This window comes from Vulpes lagopus, chromosome 7 (assembly GCF_018345385.1).
Source record: "Vulpes lagopus strain Blue_001 chromosome 7, ASM1834538v1, whole genome shotgun sequence".
In the NCBI taxonomy this organism is placed as follows: domain Eukaryota; kingdom Metazoa; phylum Chordata; class Mammalia; order Carnivora; family Canidae; genus Vulpes; species Vulpes lagopus.
Window position 1 is genome coordinate 16,383,424 of NC_054830.1, and position 22,543 is coordinate 16,405,966.

A 22,543-nucleotide genomic window follows, 5' to 3' on the forward strand; every position below is an offset into this window, starting at 1 on the left:
ATTTTAATTTCTAGTTAATCTAATACAAATTTCCAATTAATTTCAACATTCTTTTTCTTACATAGAATCTTACAAAAACTTTTTAAATGTATGGGCACCTGGGTCCTCTGCCTTTGGCTCAGGTCATGATCCCAGGGTCCTGGGATCGAGTCCCGCATTGGGCTCCCTTCAGGAAGCCTGCTTCTCCCTCTGCCTGTGTCTCTGCCTCTTTCTCTGTGTCTCTCATGATTAAATAAATAAAATCTTAAAAAAAAAAAAAAAAAAAAGAATTTTCAAATGTAGAATCATACGTTATTCAAAGGATTTGTTTTTGTTTTTTAATGTAAAGAGCACTTGAATAACTAAATTCACTGCCGTGATATGCTTTTCTAAATGAAGAAAAGGGGACATCTGTGTATTAGTTTGGCTGCTATATCTCTTGCCAAAGTTTAAAAGATGTTGAGACATTTATAATCAGCTGTCAGTAAGAGAGATGGTATTCCATTTTTCAAATACATGTATAGTTAGGAAAGTAGGTAATTCAACTTAAGATTCGTTGAACTCTAGACCTGAGTAATTCAGGTTAAAACAAAAATGTTTTCTTACCTTTAGGTCTTTCCAACTATCCAGGAGCTTGGTGGCCAAATCACTTATATCTACTGTTTTATCTGGCTGTTCCTGGCTCCTCTCACTTTCCACATCAGATACACCCTCCTCTTCATCTTGGGACGGGGTTTCCTCAGCAATGGTTTCTTCCAGTTTCGTGCCATTGCCCTCTTTGGGCTCTATTTCAGTGTCAGCCTCTGGTTCAGTTGTGGGTAGCTTACTGGCTTCCACAGTGATTTCACTCTCAACTTTAGATTCAGGTAGCTGTTGTGTGAGTAGCTGTTGTGACTGTAACTCTTCCTCTTCCTCTATAGGGACGTTTTCTAACTGGTCAAGGTCCTCCTTGCCATCTTTGCCTTCCAGCTCACTGGTAGCATCAGAGATTGCACTGTCCATGCTATTTTCACTTATAATTTTAAGTCTGCGAAACATGAGCTTCTTGGGGGTGTCTGTGTCAGCTTCTGTGCTCAGCTTGGTGGAAGGATCAGGTGTGTTGAGTGGTGTGTGAGCACGTGACGTATTCTCACTTGAATACCCATCTCCTTCACTCAACTGAGGAATGGCAGTTTTGGTCTGAGACCAGCGTTGAATAATTGGAAGTACTTTGCTTTCTTCCAACATATTTTTAGTAGGAATGGGTAAGTGTTCCAAAGTCTTTATAATCTGATTAAACAAAATTAAAAAAAAAATAATCACATCACTTTACAAAGTTAACTTTTCAAGTCTCTGGTTGGGACTCAGATCATTCCTGTAAGAGCAGCGGGTTTTCTTAAATGTCTTAAGACCTAAGTCTCTATAACTACAGAAGGATTTAAATGTCATAATATTATTTTCCTCTAGAAAGGAAGGAAAACTTTTTAAAGACTGACCAGCAAAAATAAGATGTGGAGAAAGTAACTGCTCACAAGATCAAATAGGACCAATTAATAACCTCTACTGGTAGTTCTCAAACCTGTGCAATTTTTAAAATATATATAGTAGTGGACCTCATCCTGGCTATGTTTTTCTAAAAAGTTTTCTAAGTGACTGCGATATAAGCTTGGGAACTATGCAACAACCTATATTTAAATGATGTTTTACCCACAAAAAATGCAGATAGTACTTACCTCTTTTAGCCTCTGAGAAACAGCTAACAAAAAAGACTTTTCTTCAGAGATAACCACCCCTCCACTCTGAAATCCAAGAATTTCTTCCAAAGTACTCCCTAATGCAGTTCTACAGAAACTCCAAGGTAGGCTGTTCCCTTCTACTTCCTAGATGGGATGCTGCTAAATTCATAAATCATTTAATAAAGCCAAGAAGACCCTTACAAAAAAGGGAGGGAGAAATCCCAGGTCTTCCTCAACTTCTACTTATTGACAAATCTCCTGCGAGAAGAATGGAGGCAAGACAACCACTTATTTGCTCATTCCCATTTTTATTTTTATTTTTAGAAGTGATTAAATGCCTTTGGTATTATATCAGAAACTATGATCAAAAAGAAGTACATTTAAACTAGGTTTAAAAATAATTTCATGAGAAGGTATAAATATCAACTCCACTAACAACACTGCCAATGAACATTTAATTTAGATCTTTAAAACACTTACTGACTCCTCAAAAACGTTCTTACTCTTGCCATTCCAGAATTTGGCTCTTCACTAATTTTTTAGAGTCCCAGAATATAAGTTTCTTATCTGTTTAAAACTATGGCTTTAGCAACAAACTGGATCTTTCACTTAACTATGATAGGATATTTTGCTCTTAAATTCCCAACTATGCAGTATCAACTATAGGGACACAAAAGGAAAAACCATGGGGCAAACTTGCCACTAGCAAGGTGTATGTAAAAAGTTATAGTTACAGGAAGGATACCAAGGTGATAATATTTATTTAATAGTGGTAAACATAGTGCTAAATTCATTATTACTGATACTATCACTCAACCTAAGCAATCTATATAGCAGTTTTAGGAAATAAGCAAGTTGAATATGAACTAACCTCTTCCTGAAGCTTTTGGTTACTTTCCCGGCCATCACCTAGTTCTGCCATCCAAATCCATAACAATGAGAGCCCATGACGTTCCAGAAAAGACTTCAGGCAAGATTGTGAATGTGTATTCTTCCATGCAGGAAGGGAAGCAGGATGCAGGATATCGGGGTGGGGGTCGGGTGGGCAATACCAGACAGAGCATTAAAAAGGGTCAACAAAGGGGAATAAAAAGTTTGTTTATATTCACAAAACACTTAGAAACTATTGTGATTAATGCAACTAAAAGATACAAATAATAAATGCTTTAAAGTAAAAGATTATAATCTTTTTTGATACCTAAATTGCATTCAGTCAACTTGGTCTTTATGTAAACAGATTTTACAGAAGAACATATAAATATCAATATGTCATTTACAATGAAATTCAATTCTGAAGGACTAAGAACCAAATTACATTCAGCATTCTTACTGAAAAAGCTAAAACTGTAACAATTAGTCGAAATCATTTTCATTTCTCTCTTCCTTTCAGATGCTTGTTCAAAAGGCGTTTTTCTCTTTGTTTTCTTTTAAATCATTCATTTTTATTGTTCAACTTCTTGTGGCATACTTAATAAACTGGAGTAAATTAAATTGCTCTTAAAATTCCTTGCTTCAAGACCATGTGGTAAAAATGGCCTTGGGATACTAATAATCAAAAGGGGAGGACTGTATCAAATGTCATGAATTATTACACAGAAAAATCCCACAGTGTTCTTTGACTAGAAATACAAACAAGATCTACTAACAGATTAAATAATGCTGAACTCTTAAGATATTTTTAAGAGTACAAACTTTCAAAGTCATATAGAATTCACAAACCATTTTAAAAATAAGAGTAACTCTCCTCAGAAGTAACCTTCTGTCATCATCATTCTAGATTGTACTTTCAATGCCCCACCTCAAATTCAGAAATCAAAAATAAATTAACATCAAAGAGCTCACCTGTATAAGTTCAAGACACGTAAGTTTCTGTTCCAAAGTTTCAATTCTAACCATTAGCCGGGATAAGCTGAGCACCTGGTTTTTATCAGAGAGACCCTCACCATTCTCCATCAGAGCTTCTAGCTCCCCATCTACCTGCCATAGCAAAGAAATACATCTGGTTAAAAAACCACAAACACGCCACTAGTCTAAGAATCAACCCACCTAAAAAGATGTTCAACCTTGCCAGTAATAAGGAAAACAGAGTTAGACCCAAAGTAAGAAACCATGTCACATTTACTAGATTAATCTAGGGAAAAATGAAGTCTGATAATATCAAGTCTAGGCAAAGATGTGGATCAAAAGGAACTTTATATACTGTTAATGAAAGTAATAAGTGGTATGATCAATTTGAAAAGCATTTCATTCACTCATCAAATATTTACCAAGTATTTATTATATGTCAGGTATAATCTCAGGTGCAAAAGTCATTGCAATGAACCAAAATAAACAAAAATCTGCCTTTATAGGAGACAACAAATTAATATTACATGAAAAGTATGCCAGGGGAAAAACAAAACACACTGGCTTCAAAAATAAAATATTTGTATCCCGTATGCCTACCATTGCACACCTAAGAATAAACCCCAGAGAAACTTCTACACATGTGTACTCACAGAATTATAATAATGTTCATTATTGAATGACCATTGTAATAGCAAAAAACCACTAACAAACATCTGTAACCAGGTTGTATAAACTAGCATTTGCATACAATGGATTATTATACCACAGTGAAAGGAATCAAGAAGCAGCCAAATGCAACAACATTCATCAATCTTATATTATTACAAGAAAAAAATTCCAGAAGATTACATACTGAATGACTCTGTTTTTATAAACCTCAAAAACAAAATTTTCATAGGTGCAGGTCTGAAGAAAACTCAATTTTAAAAAGGCAATGGATGTAAAACAAAATTTAGAACAGTGGTATCCTCTGGGGCTAAGCAGGGCACTGGAAGTAGAGAAGTGCTCACAAGTGGTTCTTTTATAATTATTCCTTATAACTTTTACATATATACTCTGGATGTTTCAAATATCACATTTAAATAATGGGGAAACAACAACAAAAAAATCTACCAGTGGTTGTTTTCCAGCTATGTTATAAAAAATATAAAGATGTCTTACAGAACTTACTATTGGGGATGCCTTAAGAACTTACTATTCAGGAGATAAAAAATAATTCATATGAAAACAAACAATGAAGCATTAACATTAACTGTAAATGCTTAAAAACTAAGAAGGAAGGGAGTTAGAATAAGTCACCAGAAGTGAATTCACAGAAACAGGGTTAATAATAGGTAAGATACTGGAGGGAGAGGGTAAAGGGAAAATCTTAAACACAGGGAAATGGAAAATTCTGACAGTGCCTCGCTTGGCCTGGCCGGAGTGGATAAGGTATGGTATGGAAGTGAGAAAAACCTCATCAAAAGAAAGGCTGGTGTTAGATCAGATGGAGGTGATATGTAAAAGAATCTAGATCTGATGTGACTGAGCAAGAGAGCTCTATTACTGAATCGAAAATGGGGAATAATCTGATCAAAATGGAATTTGAGAGTGGCATTAGTGTGGCAATACAGAATAAAATATACACAAGATAGCAACCAACACAGAAGAGACAGATATAAAGACAGCATTAAACCAACATGGCCTGAAATGATATAAGTCTAAAATGCGCTGATAATAAATTAGAGGAAAGGAAATCTGAAAGAATCTTTTTTTTTTAAGACTTTTATTCATTTATTCATGAGAGATAATAAAGAGAGAGAGAGGCAGAGACACAGGCAGAGGGAGAAGCAGGCTTCATGCAGGGAGCCCTATGTGGGACTCACGCCCTGAGCCAAAGGAAGACCAAAGGGAGACGCTCAACCACTGAGCCACCCAGGCATCCCAGAAAGACAAGAATCTTAAGGAAAATTTCTGTTACTTAACTTTTTATCATCTCAATATAATTTTAGGCAAGGCACTGAACATTTCTATTTTATATTGAACCACAAAACTCACTTAACAGTAAAGAACAAAAATATGAAAACATGAAATGCTACTTGCAAGAAGCTGAAGAAATGTAAACTCATTTTTTCACTTCTAAAACGTACATTTAAGGTTCATTTCTTTTTCATTTCCAGTATCATTTCTTACGTTTTATATAGATTAAGAACATATACAGAAAAACCAATTCAGATATTAACCCAATATAATTTCCTCGAAGATGTTGTTTCCCTGCATATCCTAAATGTGTAACTTCCTGTCTCAAATACTAGAGGATTAGAATAGGAAAGACCAAGGGCTTTAAAATTCCACCTTCCCCCCAAAATGTACCAGCCAGAACCTCACTTTGGACTGTTTCAATATACAAATACTACTGGGTTAAGAGATGAGGTTTTCTGGGGTACCTGCGTGGCTCAGTTAGGCCTCCACAGATTCTTGATTTCAGCTCAGGTCATGATCTCAGGTCATGAGACTGAGCCTGCATGGGGCTCTGCAGTCAGCACAGTCTGCTTTGTCCCTCTCCATCCCCCTCTGTCCGTCCCCTTCCAATCAATCAATCAATCTTTAAAAAAAGGGAGAGATAAAAAAAAAAGAGGGAGGGAGGGAGAGGTGGAAAAGATTTCTTTTCATAATTAGGCAGGAAAAGACTCTCTAACTCTGAACATTTAAGAGATAAAACTGAGTTCCTTTTCATTTAACAGACACTCATTCAATAGATACTAGAGTATATAAAGCTCTGCTGGTATATAAAAACAGTAGCATTCTTTTTTTTTTTTTTTTTTTACTTATGATAGTCATACAGAGAGAGAGAGAGAGAGGCAGAGACATAGGCAGAGGGAGAAGCAGGGTCCATGCACCGGGAGCCTGATGTGGGATTCGATCCTGGGTCTCCAAGATTGCGCCCTGGGCCAAAGGCAGGCGCCAAACCGCTGCGCCCGGGATCCCTCATTCTCTGATTTTTAAAATAGGTTTACCATCTGTGTATAAACTCCTAAATATTATAACTTAATTTTGTCTATTTTTTATCTTTACGAAATCATACTGGACAAAACTTCTGTGTCATGCTTGTTTTTCATTCATCCTTACATTTTAGGAGTCCTCCATGCTGTTGCACACAGCCACAGTTCCTTCACTTTAATGACTAGTTTTTCATGACTAGTTTTTCATTCTAGGATTACATTATAATTTGTCTATATTAGTGTTAACGGATATTTGAGTTGTTTCTACTTTTTCTACATAAGCAATGCTGCTGTGACTCCTGATACACATACTTACACTTTCAGTAAATAATTCCAAGGTGTTTTCAATTTAAAGATTTACGTATTTATTAATTTGAGAGAGAGAGAGACGAAGAGAGAGAGTAAGAGACAAAGAGCGAGAGAAAGTGCTCTTGCACACTGAAGTACATGCGCAGAGGGGGAGGAAGCAGCAGACTCCCTGCTGAGCAGGGAGGTCCGACACAGGGCCTTGAGATCATGACCTGAGCCAAAGGCAGATACTTAACTGACCGAGCCACCCACGTACCCCTCCAAAGTGTTTTCAAAAGTGGTTGTATCCACTTACACCCCCACCAGCACTGTAGGAGATCTCCTGTTCTTATGAGTTATCAGACTTTTTATCAAGTCTGAGCATATAAATGACATCTGACATCTGATATTTTTGATATTCCCTCATCACTAATGAGGCAGAACATCTTTTTATTGGCTTTTTGAATTTTTAAAATTTTTTATTATTTTATTTTTATTTAAAAAAATTTTTTAGGCTTTTTGGATTAATGAAGTGTCTGGATGTTCTCTGTTATTTTTCTTTTGTGTTGGATTTTTTCTTATTGATTAGTAGGAGCTCTCTATATATTTTGGATATTAATACTTGTTTGTTCTGTGTTGAAAGCCAAGTGTTTCCTCTGTGTTTTTTCATCCTTATTGTGTAAATTAGTTATCATTAATTTGTTTCACAAACTCAAAAGAGACTAAGGGAAGTTTCAGACTATTCCATGTTTGTACTTTACAAACTACAAATATCATCACATAACAGGGACTTAATATACCTCCATCAGCTAAGTATTTAGTTAGCCAGTAATTACATTAGGTAATTAATTACCTGGTTTGTGACGTCCCCAAAAAAGACAACCACCTTTGATTGGAAGAGCTTCTAGATTTGTTAAGCAGATAAGCTATAGATAAATACAATCATAAGAGTAAGAAATAAAAAAATGTTTACCAATTAAGGGTTAATATGGGAGATGCAGGCTATAGTACTATTAACATATTTTTAATAGTTAAAATATGCAAAACTATATTTTAAACTGTGCTATCAGAGGACCTGGGTGGCTCAATTGGTTAAGCGTCTGCCTTTGGCTTAGGTCATGATCCCAGGATCCTGAGATCTAACCCAACTGGGCTCCCTGATCACTGGGAAGCCTGCTTCTCCCTTTCCCATTTCCATTCCCTCAACTTGTGCTCTCTGGTTTTATCTGTCAAATAAAATCTTTAAAAAATAAACAAACAGGGATCCCTGGGTGGCGCAGCGGTTTGGCGCCTGCCTTTGGCCCAGGGCGCGATCCTGGAGACCCGGGATCGAATCCCACATCGGGCTCCCGGTGCGTGGAGCCTGCTTCTCCCTCTGCCTGTGTCTCTGCCTCTCTCTCTCTGTGTGACTATCATAAATAAATAAAAAAAAAAAAATTAAAAAATAAACAAACAAACCGTGCTATCTTGTCCTTTCTGTGGTATCCTCTACCCAAAAGTATTCCCAAGACTCTAACTGTAGCTGACTAGAATTCAGAATCTAGGTATGCAGAAGGGAATTTCAGTAGGAGACAATCTAAGTAAAACTAAAGCTCAACTCTTCATTACTAAAGTCAGGGGAAATAACCCTCCTAGAAACCTAGAATCATTCTAGGTCATTCCTCTATCTGTGCAAAGTTTTATCCAAATCATTCTCATTCTGGAATAACTTCAAATTCACAACCAGAGTAACCCATGATGACTGGATTCATGTTATACCTAATTCAGTCTATAAAAACCAAAGCCTATACTGATACAAACCATTACCAGAATAAATACAAGCAAACAAAGAAAAGGAATGCCTACACTCTAGTGCCTTCGAATGTTCTTGAATCTTACCAGATAGAAAGTCATCTGATATTGGTATGATGGAGATGTAACGCCGCCTAAAAACCATCATATTTTAAGGACACCCCCTACCAATAATACAATTTTTTAAAAATGCTTGTTCTATAAGTTTTGAGAACAGGAAATAGCCAAAGGGAAGTTTTTATGTGGATTTTAAGCACAAATCATGTTTAATAACTATTCTGTGGCTGTTCTGATAACTATCAATTATAAAACAATGAAAGTTAAAAATGAAAGCAATCTTAATGAAGGTTAGAGAATAATTTCCTGCAACAGGCAAGTCAAGAAGGCTAATAGGCTTTGACCCAAGGACTCCACTTCCATGGACACACCTTTAAGAAACATGTGTAGAAGAGACATGTACAGGGCAGCCCGGGTGGCTTAATGGTTTAGCGCCACCTTCAGCCCAGGGCCTGATCCTGGAGACCTGGGATCAAGTCCCACATCAGGCTCCCTGCATGGAGCCTGCTTCTTCCTCTGCCTGTGTCTCTGCCTCTTTCTCTCTCTCCTTCTCTGTGTCTCTCATGAATAAATAAATAAAATCTTAAAAAAAAGAGAGAGAAAGAGACATGTACAGATACTATGACATTACCAGCCAAAGCTTAAGAACACTAGCGTCCATTACTAGGATTACATATAAATAAACTTAAAGGATGAAAAACCTTTTAACAGTTAAAAATATGTTTAATATAAATCAGCGTGGATCAGATTTTAGAACAAGAATAAAAAAATTAGGGCAGCCCAGGTGGCTCAGCGGTTTAGTGCCGCCTTCAGCCCACGGTATGATCCTGGAGATCCAGGATCAAGTCCAATGTCAGGCTCCCTGTATGGAGCCTGCTTCTCCCTCTGCCTGTGTCTCTGCCTCTCTCTGTGTGTCTCTCATGAATAAATATATCTTTAAAAAAAAAGTTAAAAAATTACAGAAATAAACATATCATTTCTAAAACTCTATACAAAACAATATAAGAAAAATCCCTGTACCCAATTGCAGAGTTTATTGTGAGAATTATGTGAGTTAATGTGTCAAGTGCTTAGCAGAGTGTCTGGCACACCATTACAATCTATATGCTCTCCAAAAAGAGAGCTGAAGCACACACAATACTCTAATGAACATGTTCATCTTGAGTGGTCTACCAACACAGGTATTTGTTGAAATTTTCCTTTTTGGCACTTTTTAAAAGGCCTTTTATATTTTTCAACTGCCCTTTCCAACAGTTTTTGCTATCTATGGCTTCTTATGGAGCTCAGATTTTCCATATTAATTCTCCCCAATTAATTTGGGTTTCCTGACCTCACCTTTTAACCATTATACTTTTATCCCCTTGTCCCATTACGTCTTCTATCTCATCTAAATAGTAATTTAAACTTTTTTTTTATTAAAGATTTTATTTTTTTGAGAGAGAGAAAGAGAGCATATGCACATGCACACAGCAGGGGGAACATGAGAGGGAGAAGCAGGTTCCTTGCTGAGCAGGGCGCTCGATCCTAGCACCCTGAGATCATGACCTGAGCCAAAGGTAGACGCTTAACTGACTGAGCCACCCAAGTGCTCCTGAATAGTAATTTATACTTAATTTATGCAGCCATTTATAATTCTTACTGTAGGAGTTCCTGAAAATCCCAGGCATGAGGTAACTGCTAAAGAATCATAAGGGAATTTGCTGACTAATCCCTTTAGCCCCCTAGCCCCTGCTCCTAGCCCTCCACTAAGATTCATAGGTCTGGGGATAGACCCGAAAATGTGCATTTTCACTGTGGGCTCTGTCAGGTGGTTCTGAGGCTGAGAAATACCGTTCTGGTGAAGGGATCCTCAGAAAAAGGAAAAGGGAATTTTAAAAAACAACATGAAGTCCTTGTCTCAGTTAGGAGTCCCTTTATTAACAAGCTAGCTCCTTCCTCCAGTAGTAGTAACTGAGGTGACTGGGGGTAGAAAAAAGGCTACTAATTACTGTGCTAATGTGGTAATTGAAAAGACCCACTTTCACCATTCCATTCTCACTCCTGGGTTGCCTGTTACTTCTCAAAACTCACTTTATACTCCAAAGAGGATTTTCAGATATTATAGGAACACGTGTAAACTTTTAAGAGTTCCACACAAAAAAACCCAAACCAATATGAAAAGATTAGAACTGTAGATCAGACTTAAGTAAGCTAGTAAACATTTTATTTGTATTTAGGATAAGAAGTTTTACAGGCTCCAAAAAACTATTAGCCCATGTGTTTATAAGATGGCTTCAATAATTCTCAATACCTAAATCTAATTTCTATGAACTGGAAATAAAAATAGCAACCATACTTTTCCTGATTATTTCATCTGATCCTGACTTTCTCTGGCTGTAGTCTGACTTTTCAAATTTCAGTAAGAAAAGCTACTTTCCTTCTTAAAACATTTATGGTAAAAGTTGAAAGAAAAGATGAAACACTTACTGAATCCTTCTTACGGGATCGCTCCTTCTTCATTTTTCCTCCTGCTGCTCTGATACTGACTCTGTTCTCTCCTCCCAGGTAACCTCGGCAGTTAGCTGACCCACAGAAACATTTCTGAGCTTCTTTTCTGTTTAAGGAGCATAGGAAAGATGTCAGCTATGTGAAAGTAAACCATATAAAAATGTCAACAATATAACAATCACATACAAGACAGAAATCAATTCAGCCTAAAAACAAGTAACTATTTTAAGAGACTCCAACAAACCTGATACTATTTAAGGGAAATGCCTGAAAACTGCTATTAAAAAAATAGTCATTCTTTTCCCAGTTTTCCTTCATTAGCTAGACAAAATCAGTCAAGAAACCAATGAGTAACTCCTCCACTTTATGAGTACCTACTAATGTATAAAAATAAAACCTCATTTACATATTTGAGCTAAGAACAAAACTGCTTAAATAATTCAACTTTTTTTTTTTTTTTTTTTTTTTTTTTTTAAGTACATGAGAGACACAGAGCAACAGGCAGAGACATAGGCAGAGGGAGAACCAGACTCCCTGTGGGGAGCCTGATGTAGAACTAGATCCCAGGACCCCAGGATGATGCTCTGAGCTGAAGGCATATGTTCATCCACTGAGCCACCCATGGGTTCCAGCTCAACATCTCTTACATGTAAATGTTTAACTGAACAAACAAAATGTATTGTTATAAATACATATACAGATACAAAATTCAACATGTACAGGATACTTAAAGGAAACACAGGATTATTAAAAGTTACCACATAAAAATGAAATACTAATAAGAAACATAGTAATAAGTCAATATAACCATGGAGTCAAGAAAAATGGTGGAAAGAACACAAACCTAACTTTACAAGCCTGGGTACAAACCATCACAGCCATTTATTTACTCTGTGACTAGAGCTGCCTGAGAAAAGCATGAAGAACTGTACCAAACGGAAACTGACAGATTTGGTTTGACACCAGTAATTAGAGGCCTAAAAATAAATAATTCAATAAGTAGAGCAAGAAATCACAAACACTTGATTTCTAGTTCCCCTTCCTTCAAAGAGGACAGTGCAAACATAAGAGAAAAAAAATATAAAGCCCTACATACAACCTGGTCTGCATTCATTCCCTGAATGCTACACCAATTGCCTACAAGTCCACAAGGTGCTGCAAAATGGAGATACCATTACTACTTCATTTATTAGCTGAAATGACCTCCAAAGAACTTCCTCTCATCAATTATTTGGTTTAAACTAGAGAAGAAAAATAAAAAGTAAAAAAATAAATAAACTAGAGAAGAATTAACTTAGGGAAGGCAGGATAAAAGTTTGATTTTTTTTCTCTTTTTTAAACTTTTAAACCACTTTTTAAAAATCATGAATTGGGGGTGCCTGGATGGCTCAGTGATTGAGCATCTGCCTTCGGTTCAGGTCATGATCCTGGGGTCCTGATAATGACAGCCTGCTTCTTCCTCTGCCTATGTTTTTCTGTCTTTCTCTCTCTCACGAATAATTTTTTTTAAAAATCTTTTAAAAAAGAAATTAAAAAAATAAAAATCATGAATTGATTTATTCACCAATGCTCACTGCAGCATTATTTACAATAGCCAAAAGGTGGAAACAACCCAAATGCCCACTGACAGATGAATGGATAAAACAAAATATGGTTTGTGTTTGTATATACATATATACACACGAGTACATACACACGCACACACACACTGGAATATTATTTAGCCTTAAAAAAGGAATGAAATATTGGTACATGCTACAACATGAACCTTAAAAACATTATGCTAAAAAAGTCACAAAGTATCACATTTGTATGATTCAATTTATGTGAAACATACAGAATAATCCATAGATATAGAAGTAGATCAGTGTTTGCCAGGGCCTAGGAAAAGGGAGAAATGGGGCCTGATAGCTTAATACATACAGAGGCTGCTTTTGGGATAAAAATATTCTGGAACTAGAGAGTGATGTTGGCTATACAAAATGTGACTGTAGGGATACCTGGGTGGCTCAGCAGTTAAGCATCTGCCTTTGGGTCAGGGTGTGATCCTGGTCCGGGGATCAAGTCCCACATCAGGCTCCCTGTGGAGAGCCTGCTTCTCCCTCTATGTCTCTGCTTCTCTCTGTGTCTCTCAGGAATAAATAAATTTAAAAATCTTTTAAAAAAATATGACTGTATTAAATGCCACTAAATTGTACACCTTAAAAATGGTTAAAAAGGTGAATTTTATGTTATGCGACATTTTCAACAAAAAATAGCTAAAACATGAAAAGAAAATCACGAATTGGTTCCCTTCTATTATGACTCAAGCACTTTTATTTTTAAAGTATCATTAAATCTCATGGATTTTACATTAATAGGTTTCAAACCACTATAGTTATTATCCTTATTGGTGCTTAAGTGTTAATAAGAAGTTTCCCACTTATTGTGAGAACCTATTCAAGCTAGCTCCAAGTCCCTTTGACAAGACTGTCATCTCAAAAAAAAAAAAAAAGACTGTCATCTTTTATACATGGGTTTTCTGGCATGACAAAATAATCCAAGATCACCTGGTTCAATTTCTGTCTTAACTTGAAATCAGTCACTTCTCCAAGGAACCCTATTCCTTTTAGTGGGGTTCTATGAAACCACAACATAGATGCTGGGGGTATTCATTGCTACTACATCAGTTGTTATTTTGGTTAGAGAGATTAAGTAAATTATTTTTCAATAATGTGGTATGGATCAAAAAGATTAGTCATGAGCTGATAACTAATGGATGATGGATACACAGGGATTTATTACACTATTCTCTTTACATGTACATGCACACACATACACTGTAGACATTTATGTAATAAAAAGGGCTTTTTAGTTACATAAGAAGCATAATTATACAAATAAGCATGAAATTCAGAGGAAAATTATGTAGTTCATGTACAAATCCCTTTATGGCCACAAGTGTCATACAGTAGGAAAAATACACAAAACTAAGAGTAAAGAGTTGTGGGTACATATTACTTTCTAGTAATTCACATCAAAGTCTTAAATCTTTATATCTGAACAGTCCATTTCCCCATTAGAAGCAGCAAAACAGAATAAAAACAAAACTCACCCATATCTTTGGAACTGATAGTCAAATGTTAACTCTGAGCCTGAAGGAACCAGTTTGGTGGTAAAAAACCCGACTCTCAGTTGTCCGTTCACAGTCCACTGAGATGTTGTTTTTAAAAGAAAAGAAATTAGTAACTGATTAATCTGTGTGTTTTTCTTTAAAGATCATCATCTGCCTTAATTACACATGTGCCTCTTTACACTATAAAAGCTTTTCCAAATAGCAAGGACATTTTTCTTTAAATAAACTAACATATTTAAGTGTTACTCTTATTTAATACTACCAGATTGAGTATTGCCTTTAATTTGTCTCTAATAAAAGTAACTGCTACTTTAACTTGTCTAATATACATTTCCACACAATAAAAATTCCCTTATACTAAAAATACGCAAATAGGAAATGCTTGTCACTATCATAGGCAAACTGGTATTGCCTTGTATTATGTTAAAAGTAACTATTCTAAGATGAGATGGAACATGGAACTAGGTAAACAATGATGACCAATGTTTAATTTCATGAAGCAGTGGTCATATGACTGACTGTAGTGAAAGGAGAAGAAAGCATGAAAACAGTTGCATGTAACTCAAGAATTAAAATGGGAGTAAATATACAGGTGTTAGAACTGGTAGCTCCAGAATATGATGTAAGATATAAGTCAACCGTAGAGCTCCTGTCCAGACCATGTGAATATGTTACTGATGAAAAAAACCCAGACTTAAAAAGATGAAGGGACCCAGTACAATTGGAGTCTCATAGTTAAACATATGGCTTAGCAGGTATAAGCAAAAACTATAACCAGAGCTTAGGTTAAATGATTATGGACTTGGTTCTCCTATTTATTATATGGCTTGGCTCTTAGAAGAACCATATCTAATATATTAGTACACAGATCAAAGGACAAAAATATCTAGGAGTCAAAAGCACTATTTTAATATTAGAGAGAATCATTGATATTAGTTCTCTAAGAAGTGGGTCCATTGCTTTCTTAGCCTAAAAAAGAACCAATGTTCTAACATATACATATTTTTCTAAGCTCAAAACACAAATTAGAACACTAAAATCATTATTTCAAAATGTTTTATCAAATTCAATAAATGAATTTACCAAGTGTCAACTATGTGCCAGGCATAGAGATAAGCAAGACCCAGAGCCGAGCCTTGTTGAAAAGCAGTGTAACTACTTTATGTACATCGCATATAATCCCTCTCATCTGTGGCCATTCAGTCCATTATTAAAACAGCCAAATAGGGCAGCTGATAAAAATCTGAATATAAGAGTATACACTGGACTTCATCAAAATTAAATTTTAGTTTTGCATTTTGGTACCTCTGAAATAACAGTCAAAAGTTATGGGCAACGAGAGGTGACAATAAAATTCAATAGGAGTTCCTGGGTTGGATCCTAGTCCAGAAAAATGACAGATGGCAAAATCTGCATAAAGACTTTAGATTAGTTAACAGTTAATAGTATTTCCTGGATTGGGTAATTATGTAATAGGTCTGTACACTGTGAACATTTGGGCAAACTAGGTGAAGTATATGGAACTCTATACTGTTTCTGTACTATTTTATAAACATCTAAACTTAAAGTATGATTTTTAATAAGAGTAGGAAAAAATTAAAATGATTAAAAAATAAAATCCACAGGTACCCTTGATATAGAATTTAAAATTAAAAGAACAGCAATCTTGAACAAGGTATCCCAAACTCTAAATGTACCTCAACTTACTTTTTGAGTCTCACAGTTTGGTTCACAGCTGTGATTCATGAAACGAGAGCAGTTTCCTTTCTGGGTGGCATCTATTATCTGGGGAAAAGGACCATTTAAGAATTAAAAATGAGATCTCAAAATACATGTATGTTTTGCAAAGGAGAAGCATTAGGCAAATGTATGACCTACATCCTCAAATCCCCTCCTCTTTCATGTATAGACACATCCAAGTGACAAATAATTGACTGCTTCCTCTGGCAGATCCGCAAACTATAAACATCTTAGTTACAGGAAAAACTATTTCCATATCTAACAATGTCTCTTTGATTTACTTTTAGATACTTCTTACATTCTTTTATTCCAATTTCAATTCATGTGTATAAAACTCCATTTTAAGGTGCACCATAGTGCAGTAGCTCTCAAACTGGAGTGTGTATCCAAATTCCCTGAAGAGCCTGTTAAAACTCCTTCTGGGCCCACCTCAAGAGTTAGATTCAGCAGGTCCAGGGGTAAGACCTAGAATTAGGTTTTTCAGGACTGGATATAGAGACAGATATGAGAATCTACCTAAATTTTATTATACCAGACATTAGAGGTATTTATAAAAATGTAAAATAATGGCATTCCTCAGTTTAAAACAAAAACTGAAAACACTTTATTTTTATAAAAACATGTTATTTATGTCAATATATTATGGGCTTGTTACTTTCCAGTGGTATAATAAGTATTTTTCAATTTCTGGCTTTAATTTTTATGTAAGTAGTGACAAATATAACCCTCATCAAAAATAAAAAAAAACAAAAAACCTCTGGGGGTATCAGTTAATGCCCCTCTTTTTTGTCATCACTTAATGTCTTTTAAAGACTGGTCCAAAAAAAAAAAAAAAGACCAGTCCATATCAATGACGCCTTCACACTCAACAATTTCCAGATCTGTTATTTTTTTTTCTTTTTTTATGATAGAGAGAGAGAGAGACATAGGCAGAGGGAGAAGCAGGCTCCATGCACCGGGAGCTCAATGTGGGATTCGATCCCAGGTCTCCAGGATCGCGCCCTGGGCCAAAGGCAGGTGCCAAACCGCTGCGCCACCCAGGGATCCCTCCAGATCTGTTTCAAAGCAAACACATTCACACTGCTCACCTCATCATTCTTCAGGGCCATGAAATAGTAGTGGATGTTTTTGTTTCGTGCATACTCCTTTACCCGGGCTTTAAACTCTTTATGATCAAGTACTTCTCCACAATATTCTAGGACGAAGGTGTTCCTAGCAAAACAAAAGGGAAACAATAGCACTTCCTGCCTAGGAGCTATACAGAAAATACATACATCCATGCAAAAAATAGTAGATTCAACAAAATACTGCAAAGTGGATAAATTTAGTATTATACAAGATATAATTAAAATATATGTAAAGTACCTAGCATCTGAGGTTTTCTCGTTCTTTCTAAGACACTTTTACATTTATACATACTACCAAAATATATATCCCTGATCTAACTGGATATTAAGCACTCAAATCTGGTTTACATTATCATGAAAACAGTGATTTAGAGCTGAGAAACAGCTCTGAAGAAATCAAGAGGCACTGAAATATTAGAGACTTTATGTTCTGAGAAAAAAGATGGTAATTTAAATATAGCAGCCCTTCTATTGCCTTTACTCAAAGGTCTCTGATGATGTTAAAAGTCAAATAGACCTTTTCTCTCACTGCATTCTCTGTGAGTTTTCTCTAGCATTTATCAGTGATTATGATTAATCTCTCTCCTTGAATTCTTTCAGTTATCTTCCACCCCTGATTGGTCTTTCCTTGTTTATTTAGTACCTTCAATAGAAAAGAAATAGGTGTAATATATAGAGAGAATGTCATGGTATTTAACCCTAACTAGCAGATTAGCTCCAAAGCCCTCCTCATCCTGTGTAGATCTGACAATATGTCCTTTTCAATGAGAATACCAATCAATATTTAAATAGCCTGGAACTAAAACATGAAACTGACACTATCATCAGAATATGGAAGCTATACGAGCAGGAAAATGTGGGAAACATGGAAATATTCAGTCCTAGTTTATTTTACGAAAGCAGAGTTTTTTGTGAGAAGCTTAGAAAAGCTAAAGAGCTTTAGGGAACAGTTTAAAATGTTTTCTTTATTCCTTTTACATATATAGAAGAGTTTTCTAATCGTAAATACATGTAATTTAACTTTAAAGAAAAAGGTATTCATTTTTCCTAATACTTAAATATGCTATAAATAAAAAATTTAGGAGCACCTGGGTAGCTCGGTTAGTTAAATGTCTGATTTGATTTCTGTTCTGGTCATGATCTTAGGGTTGTAATATCGAGCATCAGGCTCTGCACAGGGTGTGAAGCCTTCTTAGAATTTTCTCTCTCTTCTTCTGTCCCTCCCTACCATTAAAAAAATTAGTGTTTAAAGGAAATACTGAATATGGTAGAAAATAAAATGAATCTTTTATTGCATTACGTATAAAAAGGTTACATGAGTTAGATGGAAGGTAACATTTATTCATTCAATAAATGTTTACTGATTGTGTATCAAGTATGCTTTAATTCCCTACCTTGATAATCTCAGATACTCTCCTTCCACTGTTATCTCAACACAGTTTAATATAGACTTATAGATTCTATCCCAAATCCTTACAGAGTTTCATAGGGATTCTGGGGGTCTACAGCAAGTACTTGGTAATTGCTTGGAATTAAAGGAAAAGTAACTACCAGACAAAGAAGGACCTATCTGGTCTAAATGTCACAATGACAAAATTCCCTTCATATATAGAAAGAGATAGAGGAAATTTTTTCTTTTTAATTTCCTCAAAGATATGGGAAAAAATATTTTTACAAACTAACTACCAAGTGGTCATTCTGCATAATAATCATTATTAAACTTCAGTATAACAGACACATTATTTTCCTACAAAGTAGCTAACCAACTTCAACAACACAAAAATGAAGTGAAAGATGATTAAAACGTAACTTACGAAGGAAGGTCTTTGGCAGCTCTCAAGCCCCAGCCTTTCTTTTCTGTGAGTATGACTTCCACATCTGCGTGCTGCTTTCTCTGAAATCGTCTATTGGAACAATAATCCCCATTTGGACACCGAGAAGAACTGAAATGGGAAATGGAGAAAATTAATTCTTCAAAGTAGAATCTCTAATGACACACAGGATGTAGACAGATGAAAAAATTAAAAAAAAAAAACAAGAGACACTCAGCAGGGCCTGCCTGTATGCAGAAACAGGAAACAACGAATGGAATGGAAAACAAAACAACAGAGGATGACTGATAAGATAGGTGGGCTGCTAGAAGATGGAAAGGCAGGTTGACCTACTATGAAGAGCTCTGAACACCAAGCTTAAATTTGAACCTGATGTTGACAACTACTCTAAGTTTGACTGTGGGAAACACATGAAGAAAGGTATCCTATACTTCCTATTTCTTAAAGCAAGGTTGGCAGGAAAAGTCAGAAAAATGCAGAGACCAGAGCAACAAGGTCAAGTTAGGAGAATAGTGCTAACTCGTGTCTTCTCTTCTTATATGTGCACTGTCATCTCTACTTTTAGTTTAGATAAAGGAATACCAAAGTGCTTTCTCTTTATTTTTCTGAGGTATAGGTTTATTCTCAAAATACTAGAATGTGAGCAAAACCAAAAACTGAGTTTGAAAGAAAACATTTTATTAACATTAAAAACAAGGTATCTACACTATAAACCACCCTAATATTCTCCCCATGTTAAAAATGATACAATTTTTCATCAAACTGATAAAAAAATAATCACACATTTTTTAACATAAAGATGTTTATTGTTTATAAGAAAAATATAGAAGCAAATAATGTCTCTCAGTAGAATATGAATAATTTTGAGTTAACTAAATAGACTAATAAAGTAATCTAGGGAAGATTTATGTAGGTCTGTATGTGTAGCTCTGAATAGGTCTCCAAAACATATTTAAGAGAGTGTGTTTGGCCCGGGGTGAGAGGATAAAATTCAAAAAAGCATGTGGAAAAGAATTCATTTCTATACATAAAAAATTGAAGTATCTATGAATGCTGGTATAGGCAAAAAAATTATCTGAAAAGACCAGAACTAGAGAGGAATTGGGGTTTGGAAGACAGTTTACTGTATGTACTTTTGAAATGCTAGAGTTATATCTCATTTTACAGTAAAAGCTAAAAAATACCAACATTTACCTCTCAGGACATGAACTTTTCAAGAGATAAAAGGCTACTATTATGTTAGTAATAAAGCTACTTTACAGAGCACTGACTATGAATACTATAACACACAATGCAAGGGAAATTTGTCTCCTTATAAACACTATTATACATTGGAGATTTCAGGGCTTATAAATACTTGACATTAGGTAGAAGGAGAAAAGTTAAATTCTGACCCATTACTAATTCTTTTTACTATTTTCAGACATTTAATAGAACAATTGAGCAAAATGAGAGCATTTTAATTTACTTACCATTCAATCATGAGGAGACGATTAAGACAATCTTCCCCACATGCTATTTCACCTTGAGCTCTTTCATCTTTAGAAAGAGGTGTACACTCACACTGCATTCGCTTAATATCCCGATGGGATTTATTCTTCTTTCTAGTAGGTAAAATTTCATAAGAATTGGTTTAAGAAATCTGCCAATGATACAACATACACAATCAATTATGTGCTAAATCTCATTAGTTTCACATTTAATGATTCTGGTTAAGTCAAATATTCAAAAGGAGGAAAACCTCTCTTCACTAGCATCTGTGAGACTGAAAACACTAAGACTTATCATGGCACAATAAGAATAAAAAGCAACCTGTAGCCCTGGCAAAAGGGAAGATAGGGTACATTCAAGTTTAACATTTTGGACTCAGCCCTCATTTCCTAGTCCAGGTCAGCTAAGCCACAAATTCTGAGCAATCTAAGATGTAATTGTCACAATGTAATTGTCACATTTGGCTCAGGAAAAAAATAGGAAAACTCATGACAATCAAAAAGTGACACAGCTGATTAAAGTGAAGAATCAGTCATCCTGGATGAAGAAATGGTTGAGGAAGAAAATATATAAAAAATATACTTATTTTTTTTTTTTAGAGAGCAGAGAGAGCACACATGCACACACAAGGGGGGAGGGGCAGAGGGAGAGACAATCTTAAGTAGGCTCCACGCTTAGCACAGAGCTCAAAGCGAGGCTCAATCTCACAACCCTGAGATTATGACCTGAGCTGATACCAAGTCAGACACCTAACAGACTGAGCCACATAGGCACTCATAAAAAATAGTTTTTAACTCAGTAAATCTTTCAGAGAATCTTTCAGTAACACTGTGTTTCTAAAATATTGTTTAAAGAAAAACTGAATAATAGTGAAAGGGAATATAAAGGAAGGGAGAAGAAATGTTGGGAAATATCAGGAAGGGAGACAGAACATAAGACTCCTAACTCGGGGAAACGAACTAGGGGTGGTGGAAGGGGGGAAGAGGGCGGGTGTTGGAGGGGAATGGGTGACGGGCACTGAGGTGGACACTTGACGGGATGAGCACTGGGTGTTTTTCTGTATGTTGGTAAATTGAACACCAATAAAAATTAATTTAAAAAAAAAAGAAAAACTGAATGATTAAAAAAAAAAAGTATAATTTACAGAACTGCATTACAGATAACCAGGTGTTACAGAGAATATCAGAGGGCTAAACTTTCTCAACACAGACTGATTTGGTGGTAAAAAGGGAAACTGTTCAAAACTGAATGGGTTCATAAATACCTACGCCACAGTTTGCAAGGAAAATCAAAATGTGGGATCCCTGGGTGGCTCAGCGGTTTAGCACCTGCCTTCAGCCCAGGGTATGACCCTGGAGACCCAGGATCGAGTCCCATGTCGGGCTCCCTGCATGAAGTGTGGATCGAGTTCCACATCAGGCTCCCTGCGAGGAGCCTGCTTCTCTCACTGCCTGTGTCTCTGCTTCTGTGTGTGTGTGTGTGTGTGTGTGTGTGTGTCTCATGAATAAATAAATTAAAAAAAAAATAAAAATGTGATTATTTCCTGGCCTTTATGTTGAAACGTTGAACTCTCTTTCTAACCCTTGTCAAAAAGAAAAATAAAGATCTTTTTTTTTTAAAGACTTTATTTATTCACAAGAAACGCAGAGAAATAGACACTGAGACACAGGCAGATGGAGAAGCAGGCTCCTCGCAGGGAGCCTGATGTGGAACTCAATCCCCAGACCATGGGATCACGCCCTGAGCCGAAGGCAGATGCTCAACCACTGAGCCACCCAGGCATCCCAGAGCTCCTTCTTAAGATTACGGCAGTCTGACTTACTTCCCAACTACCAGACAGTGAAGAGCACAGAGGCTCTATGTGGCTATCTTAATACTCTAACTAATCTGCTTTCATCTTCAACATATGTTCTATTATAGTCCCAGTTTATAAAGTACCTGAAGAGTTTCCAGATAGCCTCAATTAAGTTTGAGTAACAAGAATGACTCATCTGGATCAATTCAAGGTACCATTCATTAATGAGTGTATGAATATTCCTAGCCTGAAGAAACAGAACTAAGATAAACCAAATATCTATTTCTAAATATGTAA

The 22,543-nt window shown here is 35.9% G+C and overlaps 1 protein-coding gene across 5 annotated transcripts in view; it reads right to left on the reverse strand.

Annotated features, from left to right (window-relative positions):
* Positions 1-22,543, reverse strand: part of SETD2 (SET domain containing 2, histone lysine methyltransferase) — a 125,864-nt gene that overhangs the window by 62,449 nt on the left and 40,872 nt on the right. For all 5 annotated transcript variants that reach the window (XR_005988835.1, XR_005988836.1, XM_041761325.1 and 2 more), the window contains 9 exons: positions 20,433-20,564; positions 18,943-19,071; positions 17,090-17,213; positions 15,969-16,046; positions 14,241-14,338; positions 11,126-11,252; positions 3,537-3,671; positions 2,566-2,685; positions 586-1,248 (listed from right to left, as the gene is read on the reverse strand). Coding sequence is in view for 3 of the 5 variants with exons in the window: in XM_041761325.1 (XP_041617259.1) it covers positions 586-1,248; positions 2,566-2,685; positions 3,537-3,671; positions 11,126-11,252; positions 14,241-14,338; positions 15,969-16,046; positions 17,090-17,213; positions 18,943-19,071; positions 20,433-20,564 (1,606 nt within the window). In the remaining 2 variants the exon portion in view is untranslated. The remainder of the gene's footprint in view (positions 1-585; positions 1,249-2,565; positions 2,686-3,536; positions 3,672-11,125; positions 11,253-14,240; positions 14,339-15,968; positions 16,047-17,089; positions 17,214-18,942; positions 19,072-20,432; positions 20,565-22,543) is intronic.